At 53.3% G+C, this 22,779-nt stretch overlaps 1 protein-coding gene across 1 annotated transcript in view; it reads left to right on the top strand.

Annotated features, from left to right (window-relative positions):
- The window catches only part of Med27 (mediator complex subunit 27), a 185,718-nt gene extending 169,113 nt beyond the window's left edge, over window positions 1–16,605 (top strand). Inside the window, exons 7-8 of the mRNA XM_051166136.1 lie at window positions 14,767–14,844; window positions 16,359–16,605. Coding sequence (XP_051022093.1) covers window positions 14,767–14,844; window positions 16,359–16,493 — 213 coding nt within the window. The 3' untranslated portion in view covers window positions 16,494–16,605. The remainder of the gene's footprint in view (window positions 1–14,766; window positions 14,845–16,358) is intronic.
- Window positions 16,606–22,779: the final 6,174 nt, after the last annotated feature.

The raw sequence follows: 22,779 nt of genomic DNA, 5'->3' as shown, positions 1-22,779 counted from the left end.
GGACTGCTAAGAAACATGAGAAGTGGGGCTGAAGAGGCGGCTCAGCGATTAAGAATGCTTGTTGCTCTCCCAAAGGACTTGAGTTTGATTCCCAGCACCCATATAGCAGCTTACAACTGTCTGAGACTCCAGTTCCAGGGTGGTCACGTGCCCTTTTTCTAGTCTCTGAGGGCAGAGGGCACTGCACACACATACATGCAAGCAAACCCCTCATACATGTAAAAAAAAATAAATTTTTAGAAATGTAAGTGAGAAATTATGTGAGAATTCAACTCTGCAGCTCTGCGAGGGTGAAGCCTCTGGCGTGGCATACCCCCGTGGTGTGTACAGGCTCAGGCCGCACCCCGGAGCACTCGGGCCAGCTCCCCGACAGGCAGCAGTCCTGTCCCCTGTGCTCTGCTCTGGCCGGCAGCAGTGATTCTCTGCAGTTGCTAAGCACTGTGTTAGGCCCAAGAGTAGCAGGGAGATAACACAGACAGACAGGCTGTTGGAGGCTGGGCCAGGGGCCCAGAGAAGGAACGGCCTTCAGAGCAAGTGCTCAGAGGAGTGTGTGGGGAATCTGAAACAAAGAGCCCTGGCCAGGCAAGTGTCTCAGGGCTGGGGACACAGTTTGAATATAGTTGTCTGTTTGGTAAGAAATACCTCAGGGGCCACTCAGAGCTGGAAGTGGCCCAAGTTCTTTCTATGAGTAAGTTGTCCCCAAGGTGTGCCAGGAGGCATAGGCCTTTTTTTTTTTTTTTTTTTTTTTTTTTTTTTTTTCCTTAATTAAAATGGATTTTGCATAATATAAAGTGAGCCATTTTAAAGTGAACAAGTCCTTGGAGTTTGGTGCCTTCACATGTTTACCAGCCTTCTCTGTCTAGTTCACCAACGTTTCACCTCTCTGAGGGGAGCCCCTGCCCAGGATAAAGTCAGCAGAGGGCATGGTGGGTAGCCTCTCATCACCCTGAGCAGTCCCACTCGCTGTCGTAAGCACAGCCTGAGGCTGAGCAGCACACTGTAAGGGAGTCTCAGGAGCTTTCAGGAGCCATGACCTGAATGAAGTGTACTGCCCTAAACCAAGGAGGCTACAGTGGAAGAGCCAGCAGCCTGGACAGCCAGGGATGCTGGCGTAAGTATCGCGGGGAGACAACCAAGGAAGCAGAGGATCGATGCTGGTTGCCGGTTGCCGGGTCTCTTCCTCCTTTGTATCCAGTGTGTGACCCAGGAGATGGAATGGCACTGCCCACATCCAGGGTGGACCCTCCTTTTTTAGGTCAACCTTGGGAAACCCTCAGGCACACACATGGGTATGTTTCCATGGTAACTCTAAAGCCAGCTAAGTTGATGGAAATGAACCATCATAGGTACCAGGGCTTTGGAAGATGTCAGCAATGGTCTAAGAGAAGCTGGCGTTTAAGGTGGAATTAGGTGAGCAAGCAAAGTGTGTACCCTAATGGGATGACTTAAATATGATCACCAGTTATTATGGTTTGAATGTAAATGGTACCCATAAGGTTCTATGTTTGAACTGTCCAGAAGTTGTAAAACTTGGGAGGTCAGGCCTAACTGGTGGAAGTGGACTGCTTAGGGGTAAGCCTTTAGGTTTACGGTTCTATTCTGGGGAGATGTGCAGAGGTGTGGGGTCCCAGCTGTACACCCCTGCAGCCAGAGAGCCCCTGCTGCCATACTTTGTACCCCGTGTGGAACTATCCCCCCTAACTGTCCCAGAGGAGTCCCTTCTCCACTTTGCTGGGTATTTGGTCACAAAACAGGCCTATACCAGGCCAAAGTTGTTCCTGTCTGGGCCGCCTTTGCAAGTCTCACATAAAGGTCAAAATATTCCAAAAATAAGGACATCGGTTAACTGAGAACACCATTGTCTCGGGGCTGCTAGCGCTCCCTCACTCCACTGTCCCTAGAAACATGACTAATGCAGTCTGGCTCCTCAGTCCAGAACTGAATGCAGGGAAGTGTAGTCGCCACACCAGCCTTCAGTGCTGGGACCATGCAGGTTCTGCGTGCTTGCTAAGCTGCCAAACTAGGGATGTTGGCATGGCTGGCACAGGCACCACCTTAGCTAGAAAGGCTAGTATTTTCCATGTTCTTGACAATTTCCCCTCTGTGGTGACTGTGACAAGAAGAAAGAAAACGTCCATCATCGCTGTCTCGTTTTGCCATAGGAGTCAGCATCATTAAAACTGGTGTTTGTCTTTCCACCCTATGTGGCACAGTAATGAATTTCTTCTCCAGGCTCCACAATGGCCCTCGGGATTTCTCAAGCCCTGGAGCCTGGCATCTTGTAACCGAGAACCCGGTCTTCAGTACTGTACCCTTTCTGCGAGTGGAGCCTCCTTACCTTGCTTCTTTCTTTTCTCTCTCTCTCTCTCTCTCTCTCTCTCTCTCTCTCTCTCTCTCTCTCTCTCTCTCTCTCTCTCTCTCTCTCCAGGGTTTCTGTGTGTAGCCTTGACTATCCTAGACTCGCTTTGTAGACCATGCTGGCCTCGAACTCACAATGATCCGCCTGCCTCTGTCTCCCCAAGTGCTGGGATTACAGGCATGCACCACCTGTGCCCTGCTTTCTTAAAAACCGTCCCATGCCTCAGGAGTTGTTTTTGAATGCATGTGGGAAGCGTATCAGGAACTCCAGCAGAGTGTGAAATGGGGATTTTCTGAAGCACAAGTTTAGATTGTACTGCCATGTTTTGACCCACCCCTCCCTGGAAACAGCCTGGCATGCAGTCTCTGTCTGAGCCCACAGACACACTGTGCAGCAGTCCAAAATGGACTTCTGGGGCCGTTGGAGAGATGTATGGGCACGTGCCAGGCTCCCTCTGAACATGGCATGTCTGAAGTCATGAGAATAGCCTGATCCACGTGATGGTGGTTTACCCAACTAGAGCAGTGTGTCCTCCGTGTGCTCAGACCTTTGGGTTTCTTCATCCTCTCTCTCTTGCCCTATTGTAGTGAAATGATTAACCTCCAATGCTGCCCTACCCTGCGTTAAAGACTGCCACTGCGAGAGTGTCAGTGTTCTCATTAGAAGTAAAGGCGGGTAATGGCGAGGTCTCTGGCTCCTCTCAGGGGCAAGTAAGACTGCCTGCCAGAGACTGTCCGTGCTGTCAGATGGAGGGATGTCTGAGAAAATAATGTACTGCAGAAGCCAGCTTAATCCTCTCAGGAAAGCTTCAACTAATCAGGTCCCATGGAAGGTGTGGTGTGATGTAACTCCAGGGAGCCTGTGCTCCAAGCTTGCAGAAGGGGCTGGTGACAGGAAGAAGGTGCATCTGGTATCCTGTCCCAAGGGCAGGCTACGCTGTTCCACTTTATTCCCTTCCCACAGTCAGTACCCCCCCACACACACTCTCATGGCAGAGCTGAGGCCACTTCCTACAAGGTCAGTCTGTCTGGCCCAGCCTTCAGAGTGATGCCTCAATTGAGACTCAGAGCACCAGAGAACAGGGCTGGCTGGCAGCTGATTGGGACCCTTCTAAGCTTTGCTTTTTAGGGTCCACTCTTTCTCACTTCTGTTTCCTTTCCCCCACTTAAATGTGGGTGAGCCTGTTGATCCTGCTAGTGGTGAATGCTGACTGAGGGCATGGAGCTGCCTCGTCTGCACCTGTCAGCCTACTTACCGTATTTTTTTGGACCATACGACACACTTTTCCCCCCAAAAGGGGGGGGGGGTGGAGTTAGGGTGGTCTGATTGCTGTTTTTACTGTTTTTCTTATTTTACCGCTCTAAAAACTGGGTGCATCTTATAGTCAGGTGCGTCTTATAGTCCGAAAAATACAGTATGCCTACCCCATAGACTAGCCAGCATGGGATTCCATGTCAGATTATTGAGAAAAGCTCAGCCCCGAGCAGTAGTCCCCATGGGTCAGGAGGGTGGCTCACTCTAACAGGGAGGTTCTGTGCCCTGGCAACCACCCACTTCCCAAAGAGCTTGACCTCAGGGTAGACTGCATTAAGAGACCCACTTCTGAGCTGAGACTCACTGGCCACTGTGAGCAGCTCACTGCTCTGATGGCACCAAGGACTGCCCTTCCTGGCACCATTGAATTGGTTCAGGGACCCCTCGTGTTTTGGGTGCTGTTAGGCAGACAGAAGTCCCTGAGCACTTTTGCTCTGGATAGAAAGGGACTGACTGCCAAAGCAAGCTTCTCCACGTCTTTTTTCTTCAGGAGCCAGAGCAGTGGAGGGCAGGCCACTGTCACATTGTCCAGAGGCCCATGCTCAAGTCCCTCAGTGAGAGCCACAGCTGCTGTGGCTCTGCAGCAAACCAGTCCTGAGGAGTAAAATGCATCCTGCCTTTTGTCTGTGGACTGTCAGCAAGCCTTTTCCTGTCTCACTCATTAGACTCCGTACCCAAGTGCAAGGCAGTGGCTGCTTGGGGGACAGCTTGCTGTGAGGCTACGACTGCCAACAGGTGCCTGTCATTTACTGCACTGCCCCAGAGGCACCTTGCACTTCATCCTAGGGCGAAGCGGCTTTTTATAGCCAGCGAGTTTCCAGCAGTGTGGATTCAGAGAATGAGACTTAGAAATGAGGGGACCCTCTGAAAGGCCAGAACCACAGAGCCAGCAAAGGCTTCTAGCAAGTTCGTATTTTCCTGGCATTTAAACTCTGCAGGGGCACTTACTGTTTTGATCTTTAACCCCCTCATTTCAAAACTGTGGGTTTTCCTCCAGCAGCTTGGGAGAAGTGAGGGCCAGTCTGCAGCCACTCACTGCAGTAAGTCCTTGCAGGGACTAAAGAAAGGTGGGAGCACAGGTGAGGCCCCAGACAGGGAGAGCTGTGGGGTAGAAAAAGATAGCCTCTGAGGAGCCTGGGGGTAGGGAACAAAACACAGCCATGCAGGCTCAGAAGTGGACTCTCAGCCATGGCCATTGTTCTATGGGCAGCAGAACGGTGCATAGCCCACTAAGTCCTACACCACAGTGGACAGGTGGGGTGCCCGGTGGGGTGCCACTGCCTTCTTCGCCTTTTTGTTCACTCAGCCAGCTATTCTTTGATATGAAAGACAGGGCTTTTCCTAGGAACGTCTATGCAGAGATGACAGTGAGTGTCTGTCAGGCACTTTACAGGAGGGTGGGCCGAGTCAGCCCAGGGGCCTCAGCTCTGCAAGGAGGCTATGCTCACCGAATGCCATGCATGACTCCGCACCTTCCCATAGTGCCCCTCGTGGAGTGAGTAGCCCATGCTAGCTCCAAATCCTCAGAAAGTAACCAACCGTCCCAACACAGGAAACTGTCTGAAGACAAGAGCCCTCCTTCCTCCATTAGGCTGAGGTGGCTGTGCCCTGAGCACTGGCTCCTGCTATAGCACCTCACATCACCCACAAGGCTCCCTAAGTAGTCTCTGGGTTCCCCCTGCCAACCTCCTCCACATTTCTGTCAGAGAAAAAAAAAGTTAACCAAGACCCATGATCAGGGCGCCCCTCCTGAAAGCCAGGAGAGGTGAGGTGAGACTCCCAGGCCACTCCCTACCCAGCCCTTGTACCCGGGAGCCTCCCACACTTAGAGGGACTCTTGGCCAACACAATGAGGAGTGAAGCGTAGCATTTTCCTTCTGTGTCTGTGCACCCTATTGCTGCCTCATAAGTGTGTCCCAACTGGACAGACCTGAGGGGACAGCTTTCACAAGGACCAGGACAGATGAGCAGCTTCATGGAGGTAGGTTGGTTACTGCTGGTGGCACGTGGGGGAAGGGATGTGTTTGCTTGGGAGTAGGCTGTTGAGTTGGGGGAGAGAGAGGCAGGTGGTCCAGGGTCATCGTAGAGGGTGCTGTGCCCTCAGCCCCCAGCTGGTCTAGACTGATTGGGCAGCTAAGCAGGAGCATCCACCCAGGCCTGGGAGCCAAGGGAAAGAAGAAGAGGTGTTTGAGCTGAACTGGCTGCCAGAGAGACCCAGAAGGACTGGTGCACACACACAGGCTTCCTCATTTGTTTGCCTCTTGTGGACCCCCAAACCCTTTTCCTTCAGGCTCCCCGCTGAGAGCAGTGTGGTCACAGCTCACATACTAACATGCAGCCAGACCCAGGAAGGCCTAGCCAGCCCACTGGCCTCTGTGGCACACTGAGTCCCCCAGAAGTGGCTTGTGGCTCTCTGCCATTAGAGGGGTCACAGGGCAGCCATTCATGGTCTCAATAGTTGCCTTCTTCCTGACACAGGACAGGCCATCAGATCTGACAGCTGCTTCTGGGAAGACTGGCTCCTCCCACTCCTAGTCCCCCTTCTCCAAGCCTGGCTGCTCCCCATCATGCTCCCTGTAGTGACTGGTCCACTGAGCCATCTGCAGGCAGTCAGATCCTGGCCACGCCTCCCCAGCTTGCTCATCTGTACTGGAGAGAGCATGATGTGATAAACTGATGTCATAGGTAGGACATGTAAAGTAATCCCCATGTACATGTGGTCCCTATTACTCTGCCTCCAAAGTTTCCAGTGGCCTCTTCCTCCATCTCCTCTGCTCCCTATTGGCCAGTTTCCCTTGCACAGGACCCCTGACTCCTCTTCACAGTGGACCTTGTAGTTTAGAGAATGGGCTGTGCACTTGCTCTGCTATGGACCTTAGGCCCAGCATCTGCCCTCTTAAGTCCAGCTCCTTCCTCTACAAAAAGGTGAAATAGATCACACCTCCCTCGTGGATATGTATTGTGAAGATCAGGAGTAGTGAGGTGCTTGGCCCTCAAGTTTCCTGGCAAGTGTGTGGCATGTGCTGCTGCTACAGCTGTCACGGGGGCTAAGGACCACAGAACCTGGAATCTACAACTATCTGTGCACGTGCCCTCATTTTAACGGAGATAATTTTGTAAACTAAACTGCAGATCCAGCTACCATGACAAGCCCAACCACTCCCACCAAAGCCTTCTCCATCTCCCTGTTTCTCTGCACTGTTATCTCTTTCCCAGGCAAAGAGTGGGCAGTTTTCATGTGAAATACACAAAAATTGCTCCTCCCTCTTCATCTATTGAGCAACTTGATAGGCCAGGACCTGGGGCAGTGCCTACTGTCCCAAGAGGGCATGCCTCCCTCCAGTGATGCCACCCTCGTGTGGCCTGCAGTGGATGCACTGGCCCTGACTTCACACTATACTGCCATCTTGCTGATGGAGAAGTAGGTCTGACTGGATCAACTGAGAAAGTCACATGGCACCAAGGGAAAGCAGAACAACTCAGGTGCCTCTAGGCCGAGACACTGCTGGCAGCCGACGACAGTCTGGTGTTTTGCCACCTGGAAAGTGTTAAATTGTTGTCATCTAATGAAGAGCTTCAATTCCTTAATCCTGAAGGAAAAAAAAAAATGTCAAGGACCCACCATGTGGCCCTCCTCAGCCCTGCTATGTGAGAGTGCACAGTGGTCAGGACCCTGGAGAGTTCCCTGGCTCCAAGAGGCATGCGCTGCTCCTGCTGTCCCAGGCTCCTGGCCTCTCCTCCCATCCCACTCGCTTCCTGAGGCCTTCCCACTTCTCTCTTATAGTCTGGTGCTACTATGTTAGCAGGGCCCAGTGTGGAGACACACTGCTCTCCAATGGGCAAACCTGGCCCAGGGACAAAAATTTAGCTCAGGTGGCCTCATTCCCAGAGAGTGCAGCCTAGAGACAGGGCCATCTGGTCACAGGCCTGGACAGTGCCAAGCCCAAATACCTAGAGGGCTGTGGAAAGACACAAGGGAACTTGTCTCTCAGCACCAGGTACCTGTCAGGATAGAGAGCATTCCGGACAGGGGCAGACATTCTGATGGGTTGGGTAGGCTCACAGGTCACTGCAGTGTCAGCTGTGGGCTGAAAAGAGGCAAAGCAGGGATCAGGACCCTGCGTTCTGTGCCAGGGTGCATAAGCACACAATGACCATGGAAGCCAGCAGCAGCCAGTCTGTGCCTGGGCCCGGGAATTAAGAGCTTCTGCTAGGCATCAGTGCTGTCATGTCTGAAACCCTTTAGGGTGACTGTAGTCCTCCTCACCCAGATGCTGGTTTTTGGAATCCCCACCCTGTGCCTGCCAGAAACTGTTAAGCACTGTGCATCTGCAGGCCCATACATCTCAAACGCAGGGCTTGATCCCAACGGTGTGCAAGGGATTTGAGGGCTGACGGGGCAGCTGGGTCTGTCTCCACCTCTCTCTGCTGATCTTGTCCCAGACCAGCATGACCTGGCCCCGTGACAGTGATAAGCTCTGCAGAGCTCATGCAGATGGCTCCCTCATCACAGAAAGCAGAATATCGATCTCGCCTGAGTAATCCCCAGTCCCTGTGGGCCTCCGCACTTCCTCTTCGGCCCCCAGGCCTGCTGAGCCTCTGCACACAAATCCTGTCTCCGATTAGAGGCTGGGGCTGCATAAGTGGTAAATCCCCTGCCTCCGCCCCACCGTTGCCTTCATCCCTGTTTTAGAAGCTTCTGTCTGCAGTACTCCCATGGCCCCCAACACCACTTTCAGGACTTAAGAGAATTCCAATTTTGAGACAATGGTGACTCCTCTTCAGAGAATGAAGACTTCTAAGGCTGCCTTCAGTAGGCATCCTAAAGCTGGTGCAGGGTTGCCAGCAGGGGCTGCCATCTCTTTAAGCCCTTAATGCGCCAAGCTCCCCTGTCTGGCTCCAGAGCCCACAGATAATTTGCTCCTGAGCATTGTGGGGGCCTCCTCCTCACCAGGCTGGGATTGCTGTTGTTAGACTCCTTGGGGGAGCCCAGCTTCCCGGGCTGTGGCCCTGTACAATGTTAAAGCAGCCTCGCCCTCCCTACAGTTGACCCGAGGGATGGCATGAGCACATTGCTGGTACTCACTCAGCTCGCTGCCAGCTCGGGGTACTTCCAGGCCTTGGTGAGTCCTAGAGCTGGGGAAAGGAATTAGCAGATGCACCTTGTAAAGGTGGCATCGCATCAAGGTGGGCACAGGAGTGAGGCAGACTCATAGCACCTCTCTTGGCATCTCGCATCTCTGTCTTTTGTTTTTTAAATCAGCGATAGCTGGCATAGTGGTGCACACCGTTAGTCCCGGCACTCGAGGCCGAGGGGAGCAGATCCCTGTAAGTCTGAAGACAGCATAGTGTACACAGTAAGTTCAAGGCCAGCTGGGGCTACATAATAAGACCCTCTTTTTAAAAGGAGCTTTACAGTCACCCCCTGGGAAGGGTCTGAGGTAGGTAGAGGTTCTCTTCAGGGCAGGGAGTGAGTGCCCTGGTGGGTGACAGGGACTACACTTGAGGACCTGCAGGATCGGGCCATCGGCCCTCCCCCAAGTCACATTGCTGTCCACCTTTCCAGCATGCATGTGGAAGTTGATGCTGCCTGGAGGCAAAACAGTCTAGTCCCACCGACTTCTCACAAACAGTTTGTGGTTACCTGGCTACTTAGCCTTTCCTGTTAATGAACCTTGCGGGGCAATACTTTAATAGCAGCCCCAGCTCCCTGGCTTGGCAGGGACAGGCCTTGGACATTTGGCTCTGTGGATAAATGAAACTGTCCGGCAACCCTGGCTGTAGAAAGGGCATTGGATGAAGGGTTGCTGGAAGCTGACACCGGCCCTGATGGCCTGGCCCCCTAACATCCTGAGCTCTTGAGCAGCACCCCTCAACATGCCTTCTAAAAGCTGGGGCTGTTCTGGCAAGTGATGCCTCCCACCTGAGAGATCCCTGAGCCCCAGAGGACAATCCCAAGGTCACAGACATTCAAGGGCTCTTGTTCTAGAAGAGGAAAGCAAGCACCCCAAGCTAGGGCTGTGTGGAAGAGACAAGTCAGGAGGAACGCACATAGCCACCCTCCGGCCGGCCGAGAGCACCTGCTGCAAGCCAGGTGGCGGCTGCTAAGCCTGGCTTCTCATTGCCCTCATCATCTGCTTGCCTTCCAGACCCTTCCCTTGCAGGGGAACATACTGGATGTGCATGGCGGCAGAGCTTCCCCCCTCCCCTCTCTTCCAAATCTTTCCTGGGTCACCACTGTGGCAATTGTTTGTTTGTTTTTCTTTGATTGGTCACCATGACAGCTGGTGTGGGGGGGAGGGGTGTGTCCCAGTGGAACAGTTGGCCTCTGCACCACTCCCAAGACCCCCAACCTTCTATTCTTTGTATTTCTCTGGGGCACTATGTGCCTGCAGCCCTGCTCCTCTGTGTGACATGGGCAGGGGTGAGTTCAGTTGTCCCTCTGTCCAGGGCAGTGGGGGAGGGGATTCTCCAGCTTCGCAGCTAAACAGGCTGAGGCTCTAGCAAGGAATGAAGGGTTTGGGTGCCTGTCCCAGTGCCCCCCAGGAGAGGAGAGGGTCTGGGATTGGGCACCCCTCAGAAGTCCTGAAGTGGGAGCCTGCTGGGTGTAGGTCAGAGTCTGACTCTCAGTTCAGGGTGATGTGGCCTGGACAAGCCCTCCCCTGCTGCACAGTAGCCACTTAACCTGACCAAGTCCCTAGAGTTCCCAGTAACTTGGTTCCTTGACTTGCAAATGGTACTTGAACCGATCCCTCCACTGTCACTGTTGTGAGGGTTGAGTGAGGTCAGATGCTGTCCCTTTCCTGACCCTTGGGGTCCATGGCCAAGATCCTCCTCCCAGGAAGGGCAGGACCCACATACAGAGAAGGGAGCCCACAGCGCCGAGGGATCCTCACACGCACTGCCCCTACCACAGCACCGCTTCCTTTCTCTGTAGCTAAAACAGTGCCAGCCTGGAAGGGACGCTCGGGGCCCTTGGTACCACAGTATGGCAGAAGAACTTGGGGAGACTGCTTTGACTGGCACCCCCTCTCCAGAGTGTTGACTGGCAGCTGCTTCAGGGTCTTGTGAGGAGTTCCTCTTCCCTCCCTCTGCTTGGTTCTCCTCCATCTGGGTGCTCAAAGACTTTCACAGCCTTGAGCTGAGGCAGAGGGGACTTCCATCAACCCAGCCTGCTGCCTTGGCTCTCCAGATGGGGACCCAGCGGAGCCAACCAGGGCTCTAGTTCCCTGCAGTGAGGCATCTGGATCTTGAGTCTGGCATGAGTCACTCTCTACCCCTCCAGTACCCCTCCCTCCATCCATCCGTGGTCCCTGCCTAGTCCCTGTCTGTTAGGTTGTGTCACTTCCCTTCCTCTTTTCCCTAGGTCCCAGCCACTTTGATCTTTTTACAAGCTTTGTTTCAGCCTGCAGGCATGGTCTTCCTGGGCCTCACTCTCTCAGGAGCATTAGTGCTCTTCCCTGGCCTCCTGCTCTGAGGGGCTGCTTTTATCTCCCGGGAAACACCATTAGCTTCCAGTACAATGGGCCCAAACCTGGCTCCTCACAAAATTAGTTAATAGCCATCTTTTGTTGCACTGGCATATTTTTTCCACATCTTCAATGCTGAACAAAACACAGCTTGTTGTTGAGAGTGTAAAACAACAGCACACAGTCATTGAAAGTGGAATACTGTAGAGACCAGGGTGGAGCGTGGGTGGAGCTTGCCAGTGTCTCACTGCCACTTTTGCCCCTTGCTGGGGGTTCAGCCATGGAATTCAGAAAACTGAGAGCGGAGCTGGGCAAGAGGTGGGGAGAAACAGAAGTCAGCTGGGTTTGTGTCTGCTCTTAAAGTGTTGCTGAAATTGGTGGTGGGCTAATGAAAGCCTGAGTAATCACATAAGCGCCAGAGCCAACCCTGCCACCGCTTGACAGTTAAAGAGAGTCCTTTAAACTGGACCCTCTGAAAAGAAGGCTAGATCTGGCCAGCTGGCAGGCCAGAAATGGACAGACTAATTGGGTGCCCTGCCTGTGAGTCAGAGAGTGCCTAGCTCCCCCAAATCTGGAGAAGATCATTTCCCATTAACTCGGCCCTTCCTCTTGGCCAGCCTGTACAGGCCCCTCCCACATCTCACTTGCAAGATGAGCTTTCAGGCCTGGACCAAGTCCTTCATGCCCGGAAACAGGAGCACAAGTGAAGCTCAGGAAGCCAGACCAGGCATGGGGAGGAAGGGCTGGGTTTGAGGCATGGGCCATTTGTGGAGACCGTTCTGTCAGATTTGAATGGAGGTCCCAAATTCCAACTGCTACAGGAGCCAAGTAGGAAATGTGAAACCATGGGTCACTCAGGCCCGCTATAGGAGCATCCAGAGACACCTTTCTCTGCTCCCATTGATGGCTGACACCTATATGGGGAGCTGGGGGGTGGGGTCAGGCTCACAAACTTGTGGAGATTAGGGGTGGGGTACATGTCCTCTTACATAGTTACCTGTGAAGATGCCCCTGCTTCTGGGGCTTCCAGAATTTCATATGGTGCCATTTGTGTTAACTGAGAAGAAAGAAACACAAAAACTGTATCAAGCAAGCGATCCTGTCTTGGACGTCACCTTTGGGTCACTAGTCTGAGGCAGGCCTCAGATCAGGCCAGCTCCAGCAGCTGAACAGACAGGTCTGATCTCTCCCAAGGACCCCCTAGAGTCAGTGCTAGGGACAGCGCCCATCTCCAGAAAGTAGTCACGCGAGAAACTGGAGGACAACAGCACTTCGGTGGGCATTTTAAGTAAAAAGGCAGCCCGTTTGTCTCCACAGCAGTCACCACGTCATGTCACAGTTATTACTACTGCTTGGAGAAAAAAAGCCCTGCTCATTTTAGAAAAGCTGTCTGTCAGAATGCTTAAAATAAAAGCAGGCCTGGCACTGGGGTGGGGTGGGGGAGTAGCATTTATCTTGAAAGTCACCCGGGGAAAGAATTCCTTGGGTATGTGCAATACAGGCACCATGGATGTCTCTGTGGGAGAGCAGTGCCCTGTCCCTGGAGTGGGCATTTCCACATTCCTCTCTTTAGTTAAGATCTGTGTTGGCACCTGCTGTGTGCCTTGTGGTTCTAGGCCTGGGGATAGGAAGGCTGCAGGGAGAGAGCAAGGGCAGGGAGCACATGGAGCAGGAGTGAGGAGGGACAGGGTCAACCTGTCCCTCTCCCCTGCCACGTAAAGCCACAACCTCCTTTACCTCCTCCATCTGGGCCTAAACTCTGGAAGCCAGGGCATGGGCCAGCTTTTGTGGCTACAGAACAGCCTCATGCTGTGCTGCAAACTTGAGGCCGGTTTCACTGCCCCCCCCCATCTAAACCTGGCCTCCCAACTGCCCCCCAGATAGTTTGCTTCACTGCTGCTTGGGGCCTGCAGCCCAATAGTGTGTCACAGTGTCCCACTGAGGCTGCGGACGGACAAGTCTGTGCGCGTTGGGCCTGTGTTGATTCTTGTTCTCAAAGTTAATGATTTTATCTGGCATGTTCTCTTTTGTTTCTTAACTATATCTGTAATGACAAGAATGTCCACTGCCAGCGAGATGGCTCAGCAGGTAAAGGCGCCTGCTGCCAAGCCTGACCGTCTGAGTGTGGTCTCCAGGAGGAGGGAGAAGAGAACTACCTGGAGTTCTCTTCTCCGTACATGGAGGGAGAAGAGAACTGGCTCCTAGAGGCTGTCCTCTGACCCCCACTCTGGGCACAGGCGGGAGAACCACACACACACACACAACACACCACACACACACACACACAACACCCACACACACCACACACACCACCACACACACACCACCCCCACACACACACACCACACCCCACAACACACACCACACAACACACACACACACCACACACCACACCACACACACACCCACCACACCACACACACACACACACACCACACACACACACCACCACACACACACACACACACACACACAACACACCACACACACAACACACACACAACACACCACACACACACACACACCACACACACAACACACACACACACACACACACACCCACACCCACACACACACACACCACCACACACACACACCACACACACACACACACACACACACCACCCACACCCCACCCACACACACACACACACACACACACACACACACCACACACACCACACACACACCACACACACACACACCACACACACACACACACACACACACCACACACACCACACAACCACACACACACACACACACACAACCACACACACCCACACACACACCACACCACACACATACACACCACACACACACCACACACCACACACACACACACCACCACACACACACACACACACACACCCACACACACACACACACACACCACACACACACACACCCACACACACACACACACACACACACACACACACCACAAAGTAAATAAGAAAATTTATTTAAATTTTGAAAAGAGTTTCTAAAAATGACAGTCAAGCCATTAATTTGATCATAACCCTCGCGTTAGTCAACTGCTGGTGTGCAGCGAGCTCTCTGACCCCTTTGTTTGAATATGAGATATTGAGGCCCAAGGTGAGTAACTAGAATGAGGCCTGGAGACAGTGCCTGCCTCTGGTGCCTCCTGTGCACCTCAGGCCTTCTGCGAAGTTGGGAGACCTGGGAGCATCCACAGGAGAGCTGAGAAGGCCAGGAAGCCTGGTAGGGAGGAGGTCGGGGCATGGGGACAGACCTGCAGGAGAGCCAGCAGGGCAGAGCCTGGGTGGGGCGCATGGAAACGGATGAGACCATTGCACCTTTACTGTCCGTCACTGTCAGACCAAGTGTCACACCCTGCCGCCCTCCCCACCGACCTGAGCTCATCTTCTCCCATGCTTCTTCCCATCCAGATTTTTAGTTGCCAGAATGTTCCACACTCTACTTGTCTCCAGGCCTGTGTCCTCTTGCCTATAATGCCTCCCCTCTGCCCCAACCCCACTAATTTTCCTATTTGAGCTTTATTTTAGATGTGGGGAGGCGGGGTGAAAGGGGACGACCCAAGCAGTGCTGTTGCTTGTGAAGCCAGCACTTCTGGCTAATGGTAACTGTCCTCCCTCTCAGGTGACAGACCACGCCACCACTGCCCTGCTCCACTACCAGCTCCCCCAGATGCCAGACGTTGTGGTCAGGTCATTCATGGTAAGTGCCTTCAGGGCTCCAGCCTTCCAGCTAGGGAGCGATCTGAGGAGCCAGGCTCTGGTCGTCCCTGGGACTTCCATCAGGGTTGAACAAGCAGTGACCACACAAGTGGTGTTCCAGAAGCTTCCAGCACTGATGAGTGGTGATTTTGTCCTGCTCCTATTCACCAAGCCCTGTGGCTGGATGTGAGCAGGGAGCAGTGACTGGGATGGATAACTCTGCGGTTCCCTAGCCATGTCTTCCTGCAGTTCTCAGAGCCGGAGCTCAGGAGAGAGCAGGCTCAGGGCAGCACGGCGAGCTGAGTCTTCAGCCACCAAGAGCACAGATATGTAGACATCAGGGCATCCACAAAACCAGCCACAGCCTCCATGACCCTGCTCACCTCGGAGGGCAGTGTTCCTGGAAGTCACTAGCCTTTGCCCTTCCCTGCCCAGGGAACTCCTTCTGTCTCCATACTGCCATAGCTGCCACGTTTCCTCCCTGTTGCTCTGAGCAGTAGTGACAGCGAGGGGTGTTTTTTGTAGCTCACTGTCACATGAGCTCCATAGCTCAGCTTCTTAGAGTCGGCAGGCACTCCTCACAAGAGAACCAACTGCATGGTGTGGGGGTGACACTGGGTGCTCAGCCACAAAGTCCAGAGAGTCCTTCCCCATGAGGGGTGAGCAAGTGACAATCTTCAGTGATACACAGCTCTCCACCTGCCACATCCTGATGCCAGGGTTCCCTTTGCTCTTGAAATGAACAGGCCATCACCCACCACCCTCCTGTTCTATTTCCAAACCCTCACACCAGCTGTGGACGGGCCAGGCCGGCCCCGCGTGAACTGCTTGTATCAATGGCCTCTTCAGAGAAGCGTCCTCTGGCTGACACCTTCAGGAGTGAGCCGTGTAACTTGCCTGGCTCTCGGGCTGCCTGCCTGTGGCTGTGGGCTCTGCTTGCTGGGCCTTTGTGCCCGTGAGTCTCCTTGAGATGGAGAATTGAGTTACCTGAGCCTCATCCTTATGCATGACATCTGGGAGCCCTCGGCTCTCAACCTCAAGGGTGGGTGACTGTCACTTATTATGTTACCTGGTGACACTGGGGCTGCTCCAGCTGTGTTAGGCCCCACCATGACAGAGAGGGACAGCCTCTGGAATGAGATTAGCTCAGAGCACATTGCCCTGGTACAGAATCTCACAGCACTTCCTCAACTGTGCCTGCACTTGCTGCTCGGAGCAGAGGAAAGAGGGCTGAGGCAGCGTCCAGGTAACAGGGAACTCAGCGATGGTGCCAGCTAGCCTTGGGGAACACTCCAGCTCTGGGAAGCAGGGATTTCCATCAGGAAGAACAGGGGGCATCAGGACTGAGTCACAGGGAGACAGGCGTGGGGGTCAGACAGCTTTTCTATAGAGCCCCGGGGTCTTCCAGGGTCCAAGCCTGCTTAAGCTCTGTCCTTGGGTCACTAGGCTTCTCAGAAGGACAGTTGAGGAGGCTCCCTGGTCCCTCTCTCTCCTTCCTGTCTTATCTCTTTTCAGACCTGGTTGAGAAGCTACATCAAGCTGTTCCAGGCCCCGTGCCAGCGCTGCGGGAAGTTTCTGCAAGATGGCCTTCCCCCAACATGGAGGGACTTCCGAACCCTGGAAGCTTTCCATGACACCTGCCGCCAGTGACCCCAGCCCTGCCTGGGGCCAGCCTGCAACACCAGCCTGATCCACTCTCCACACAGGTGTCTGTCGCCAGCCTCCCTGGGCCAGTCAGCCGTCAGCAGTGTGTCAGTGTTGTCATGGGAGGGTGGCCTGCCCCTCCTGGGTGCTGGCCCCAGGTCTGTTCCCATGAGCTGTGGCTGGAATGAGCCCTTTATTCTTGTGTTGGTTATGTGGTTGGGTTTTGTAAACAATAAACCTTTTGTACCCTGGACAAGGCTCTGTGTCCTGCTTCTTCCAAGATGTCTGCCTGTTTCAATTTGTGTCGTCCTTGGGCTAGGCACGCTAGCAGCATACGCCCTGAAGCTCCAGTACCACATGGTGGCGTATGCCTGGACTCCTGGCTGGGAGAAGACAGGGATCAGGAGTTTAAGGTCGTCTTCAGCTGCACTGAGAGAGGCCAGCCTGAGCCAATCTCAAAAAGGGAGGGGAAAAAAAGCATTCTCTCCAAGGCTTCCTGCCTTCGCTGTCTGTTTCTTCCAGGGGGGTGTGCAAGCTGGGGAGGGAGCAGAGCTGGCAATGCTATGTCAGATGGAGGCAGATGGAGGACTCCTTCTGAGGGAAGCACTGTGGATGGTCCTCCCGAGTCAGCACCACAGGTATCTAGAGAGGCCCTTCCCTGTTGGTGCTCACCAGGGCAGGCTGGTTGGACCCTCTCCAGCCATCCTAACAAAGCCACCCCAAGCCCTACCTTGGTGAAAGGTGCTCCTCGTGAAGGGCTCGCCCTGCCCTGCCTTGCCCTGCCCTGCCTTGCCCTGCCCTGCCCTGCACTGCACTGCCTAAAAGAAATCCACTCCCTGTCTTCCCTCCCCCTCCCTCTTCCCCCTCCCTCTCTCCCTTCCTCCCCCTCCCTTTCCCCTACCTCCCCCTCCCTCTGCCCCTTCCTCCCCCTCCCACTCTCCCCCTTCCTCCCCTTCCCTCTCTCCTTTCCTCCTCCTCCCTCTCTCCCTCGTGCTATGCTTGATGTCTTTGGGTTTCATGATTTGAAGCAGAGTCATCTTGCTAGGTAGCCCAGGCTGGCTTTAAACTTAAGCAGCTTTGCCCAAGTGCTGGCATTACAGGCATGCACCACCACACCGAACAGAAAACCTCAGACTTTCATTGCAGCAGGATGGCTGGTTCCTGACTGGTCCTAGACCACTCAGCCCTTTCTGCTTCCATCAGATTGGAAAGAACAAGGCGGGAGGCTTTCTTTTTTTTCAATGTTTTTGTTTGCTTATATATATGTGAGTGGTTTGCGTTAAGTGTATGTCTGTGCACCATGTGTACCTTGGGACTGGAATTACAGTTGTGAGCTGCCATGTGGCTCCTGGGAACTGAACTGTGTTGTCTGGAAGAGATGGCAGCACTCTTGCCTCTGAGCCATCATTGAGTGAGGGATATGACCACAGTGCCATGCAACACGGGGCCCTTAACCCAGCAGCAGTGCTAAGTGGGAGCTGGTAGACCTTTAGGCCACCCCTGCTACCTCCATGTTCCCAGGATGAGCAGTGCTCTGCTCTCCAGCCGCCCCAGTGACAGTGACATGGGCCTCGGGGGGCCTCTACTCTGGGAAACACTGCACATTTGGGAGGTGTGGGAGGCATGCTTGCCAATCAGGGTGTGCTAAAGGGGTCATAGGTCACCAAAGATCAAAGATGCCATTTCTTCTGCCTTCAGTCTGACTGTTCCACCTATTCTAGATCCCTACCAGAGACACTGCCCCACCCACCACAGGCCATAGCACAGCTTCATGGACTTACCCGACCCTCTTGGTCTCCTCAGACCCTTGTTTATTGCTTTAAAAGAACCGCGCCACCCTGGGTTAGCAAGTCTGCCTCAAGACTGCAGACGTCTCCAAAGACACTTAATGACAAGTGTCCCTGGTGCCGTGCCGAGGTGCCAGGCTATGATGGCAGCGAGCTGGCTAAGACCAAGTTGGGGCATGTGCAGTGACGGGTGCCTCGTGACTGCCAGCTGGCAGACAGCACCTTCAGAGATGTGCAAATGTGGAAACATCCCCAAGGACTGACAAGATTTCAATGAGAGCGAAGCACGTTGCGAGAAAGCTATTTGGGTTTTGAACCATTTGCCTCTGGCCCCCATCCCATCCGATCTGGACCTCTCCAACCTGCTTCCAACAGTGGCCTCGCACACAGAGCCTGTATCCAACCTTGGGCAGGACGTGGGTTCCCACTCAGAACCAAGTAGTGTTCTTGTGTCCTCTGTGATCTTCAGGCACACGTTCCTTAGGACAAATGACAGGAATCCATCTCCGCAGGGTCGCCCATGGCCACTAAAGAGAGGCATTCCTTAAAGAATACCACAGGCTGGGGGTGACCGTGGAGCAGGGTCAGCTGGCCACACAAGGTCATGAACAGATGGCCCAGGACCTGGGCTGCAGCTTTCTGCTGGTTGTATGACAATGGGTAAGTGGCTTCCGTGAGGCCATGACAGGCTGGACAGCAGGACCCCAGGCCATGCCTGCTCTTCTGATTCTCTTTTCTCCCCCTCTTCTCACACTTTTTTTATTGTGTGTGTGCATGTACATATGTCTGTAGGGGGCACATGTGCCGCTCCACAAATGAGGCCAGAAGACAGCTTGTAGCAATCGGTTCTCTCCTGCTGCCTGGTTCTAAGGAAACAAACTCCGATGGTCGTTGCCCTCTGAACCATCTCAAACCTGATGTTCTGGGTTTTGGCATTCCTTAATTAAGGAAGAAGGAGCGGAGTCCGCAAAATTGGGCCTGTGGGCTGCTCCCATCTCTGGACTCTCACCCTTCAGTCCTGAGAAGGCGAGTCTGAGAGGTGATGCGTTTGGCGCAGTTCACAGTGGGGGAAATCTCGGCATGCTTGGTGCATCGAGATCAGTGTGAAAGGATGGGTGTCAGCTGTCGAAACAGAAGAGACACTAACCTGAAGTTGACATACAACCTTGAGTTGGGTAGAAGTTAGTTCCCAGCGTACGATGCTGCCCTGAGCGCTACATTCAGTGTCATGGGATTTGAGACTGTAGATACCGCTCAGTTGGTCAGGTGCTTGCCAACATACATGAAGCGCCAGCACCTCATAGACCCAGGTGGTGTGGTGGCACACTCCTATAATCCCAGCACTCAGGAGGTAAAGGCAGGGGGATCAGAAGTTCGAGGCCAGCCTGGGCCACATGAGAACCTTCACACGTGGGTGACCTCCGGCTAGACCTGCAAGGCATTTATTTTCTAGGACTGTATTGTTACCTTCTAGTCCCATATCTCTTCTGTACAGAGTGTTTTCATGTACGCTTTCAAGCTCCATTATCCCAGGCAGGTGTGTGGAGTCCCCACTTTACAGAGGAGGAACCTAGCAGAGGGTCCCACACTGACATGTGAGGGACACGAAGGGCCAGATAATGTCTGAGCCGCCTCCCCTCAGGGTCCAGCCCACCTGCCGGTAGTTACCGCCTCTAGGTAGGCCTTCGCCCCATGCTACCCAGTTGTTCCGGCATCCATTAGCAACTGACAGAATGGAGCAAGCGGGCCTGCGAAAGGTTGTCCAGATTTTTTTTTCTCCTGAACTAAATTGGGAATTGGCCTTTTGGTATCGAGTGATGTTTTTACACTTAACACCATGGACACCACAAAATGGTGATCTTTCAGTGTTAATGTGCAAAGCCGCTGTTACATTTGGAGTGTCAGAGAGTGGGCCTGATGCTAAATTGAGAGCCTTTTTAAGGTCACCTCGTTGGGCGGAGGAAGGACATCTTCAGCTGAAAGAATTCTCACAAGAGCTGGACCCCCTGCAAACCTGACAGGAGGTGTCACCCAGGTCTGGTAAAGACAGAAAAGGAAAAGTGGCCTTTCTCCACTGTGCCCTGACCTCATGTCTCCACTGACTGCACTGAAGATGATCGGAGCTCACCTGGGCCCAACCTGGGGAGGAAAGACTAGACCCAATCGTGTCCCACCTTGGCCAGCACTGCTACAGCAGCCGGCGGGGATCTTCCACTCACTCACCCATGGTCTGATGAGTGTACACTGGCTGTCCTCTACTCATGGCTAATTAGCCTCAATACCTAGCACAGTGGGCTGTCCCAGGGTCTGCAATCCTACCCTCCCCAGCCCCTAAACTAAAGTTAAGAAAACGTCAAGTGAACCTTAAATTGTAGCCAAGCATGCTGGCCCACACCTTTAATCCCAGCACCGAGGAAGGAGGCAGGAATAGCACCAGAAGTTCAAGGCCAGTCTGGACTCCAGCTTGAGATTTGGTCTTAGTAAAACCAGATCCTGCTGTGGGTATGGCTCAGTGGATAAAGTGCTTGCTGTGCAAGCCTGAGGACCTGAGTTCAATCCCCTGACCCCACGTGAAAGCCAACACAGCCACACACACGCCTCTAAAGCCCAAACCAACATGGCAGAGACATGCCTATACTCTGGATGGTGGCACACGCCTTAATCCCAGCACTCAGGAGGCAGAGGCAGGCAGATTGCTATGAGTTCGAGGCCAGCCTAGTCTACAAAGCGAGTCCAGGACAACCAAGGCTACACAGAGAGACCCTGCTCAGGGGTGGGGGTGGGGGAAGACTCCTACCACCAACTCTACTGATGAATTCAATCCACAGGACCAATGGAGAGAGTCATTCCACAAAACTGTCCCTGGACTTCCAGAGAAATGCTGTGGTATTAGGGTGCCCACACATATAAGCATAGCACAAAGCACATAAAATGTTATACATGGCCTGGAGAGATGGCACAGAGGTTAAGAGCACTGGCTGCTCTTCCAGAGGTCCTGAGTTCAATTTCCAGCAACCACATGGTAGCTCATAACCATCTATAGTGTGATCTGATGCCCTCTTCTGGCCTGTAGGTATATATGCAGGCAGAGCACTGTATACTAAATAAATAAATAAATCCTTTTTTTTTTTTTTTTATGTTATACATACAAATCTAGACATGGAGAGAGCAGGCAGAAGAGGAGAATAGAGAGTGAGAGGAAGACGCCCCCTGTCAGCCTCTGAGTCCGCAGGTGCACGAGCAGGTGCACGAGCAGATGCATGAGCAGGTGCACGAGCAGGTGCATGAGAAGATGCATGAGCAGGTGCATGAGCAGGTGCACGAGCAGGTGCACGAGCAGGTGCATGAGCAGGTGCAAGATCAGGTGCATGAGCAGGTGCACGAGCAGGTGCATGAGCAGGTGCACGAGCAGCTGCAGGATCAGGTGCATGAGCAGGTGCGAACATACTTGTATTCATATGCTACGTATGCACAGCTAAAGAAAGGAGTAGATTTTTAAAATTTACATCCCAGTTTCTATGCCTTCTTATTACTTAGTGGGCTAAACTTTCAAGTTCATAGACACACCAAGGTCTCCCTTGGCAACAATCTTGAGGTGACCAGTGGCCAAGGAGGAACTCCAGCCAGGAGACAAGGCATTGCCGTTCAGGGACAAGAGAATCCCAACAGCCACAGACTTCATCCATGAGTGGCCTTCTTCTTCTGGGATGGATGGAGACACAGCTGAGAGGGACAGGAGAGGGTGTAGGAGAGCAAATGCTGTTGGGCCAGCCCAGGAAGACATCAAGAGAATCCAGCAGCACCCGCAGCCTGCACCAAGCACCCAGGCTGACTCAGGGCTTTGGCACGCCCATCCCAATCAGAAGCTCTCCCTTAATTACAAAAGGAACCCCCGTATGTTCCCTTGGAAGGAATTAGGTAATTCTAATAAACAAAGCAAGGATGGGCAGGCCTTCGGTTCTGCTAGCTGGGGAATGCTAAAGCTCCAGGGTATGCACCTCTGCACGCCTGTTGAAGGGAAGTGACGTCACACACAGGGAAGTCACACTGTGTCCTATGAAACCACTGCTCCTCTCAGCAAAGGTCAGAATACGGAGTCTCATGATGACGTCCCCTTCTCCCTAAGAAGCCCTGCAGCAGTGGACAGGCAGCACCAGGCAGTTACTTGGGGACACAGTTCCTTGACGTGCAAGGTGCAAACTGAGCCAGGAGGCCTTCCCAGCTGCAGAAAGGGAGAAACGCTTGGAGAGCCTGTGAGACACTCACATTTTCAGTATGACTTCGTCAGAGCCCCAGATAAGCAGGCAGCCCTCAGCCCCGAGTCACTTATTCATCAGCTAAGGCTCCATCCTAAGCCAGTGAGAAGGGGCCTCTGAGAGGGTAGACAGGGCCCGACACCTTTATGAGAAGCAGACAGGAATCTCATAAAATCAGATAACTTTAAAACTATCTTGTCCCAAATCACTATGTAGCTATTGTTTGTCTTTTCACTGTGCTGGTACCAC

This window comes from Acomys russatus, chromosome 24 (assembly GCF_903995435.1).
Source record: "Acomys russatus chromosome 24, mAcoRus1.1, whole genome shotgun sequence".
NCBI lineage: Eukaryota > Metazoa > Chordata > Mammalia > Rodentia > Muridae > Acomys > Acomys russatus.
The sequence above is the reverse complement of the archived record's forward strand: the minus strand, read 5'-3'. Positions and strand labels throughout refer to the sequence as shown.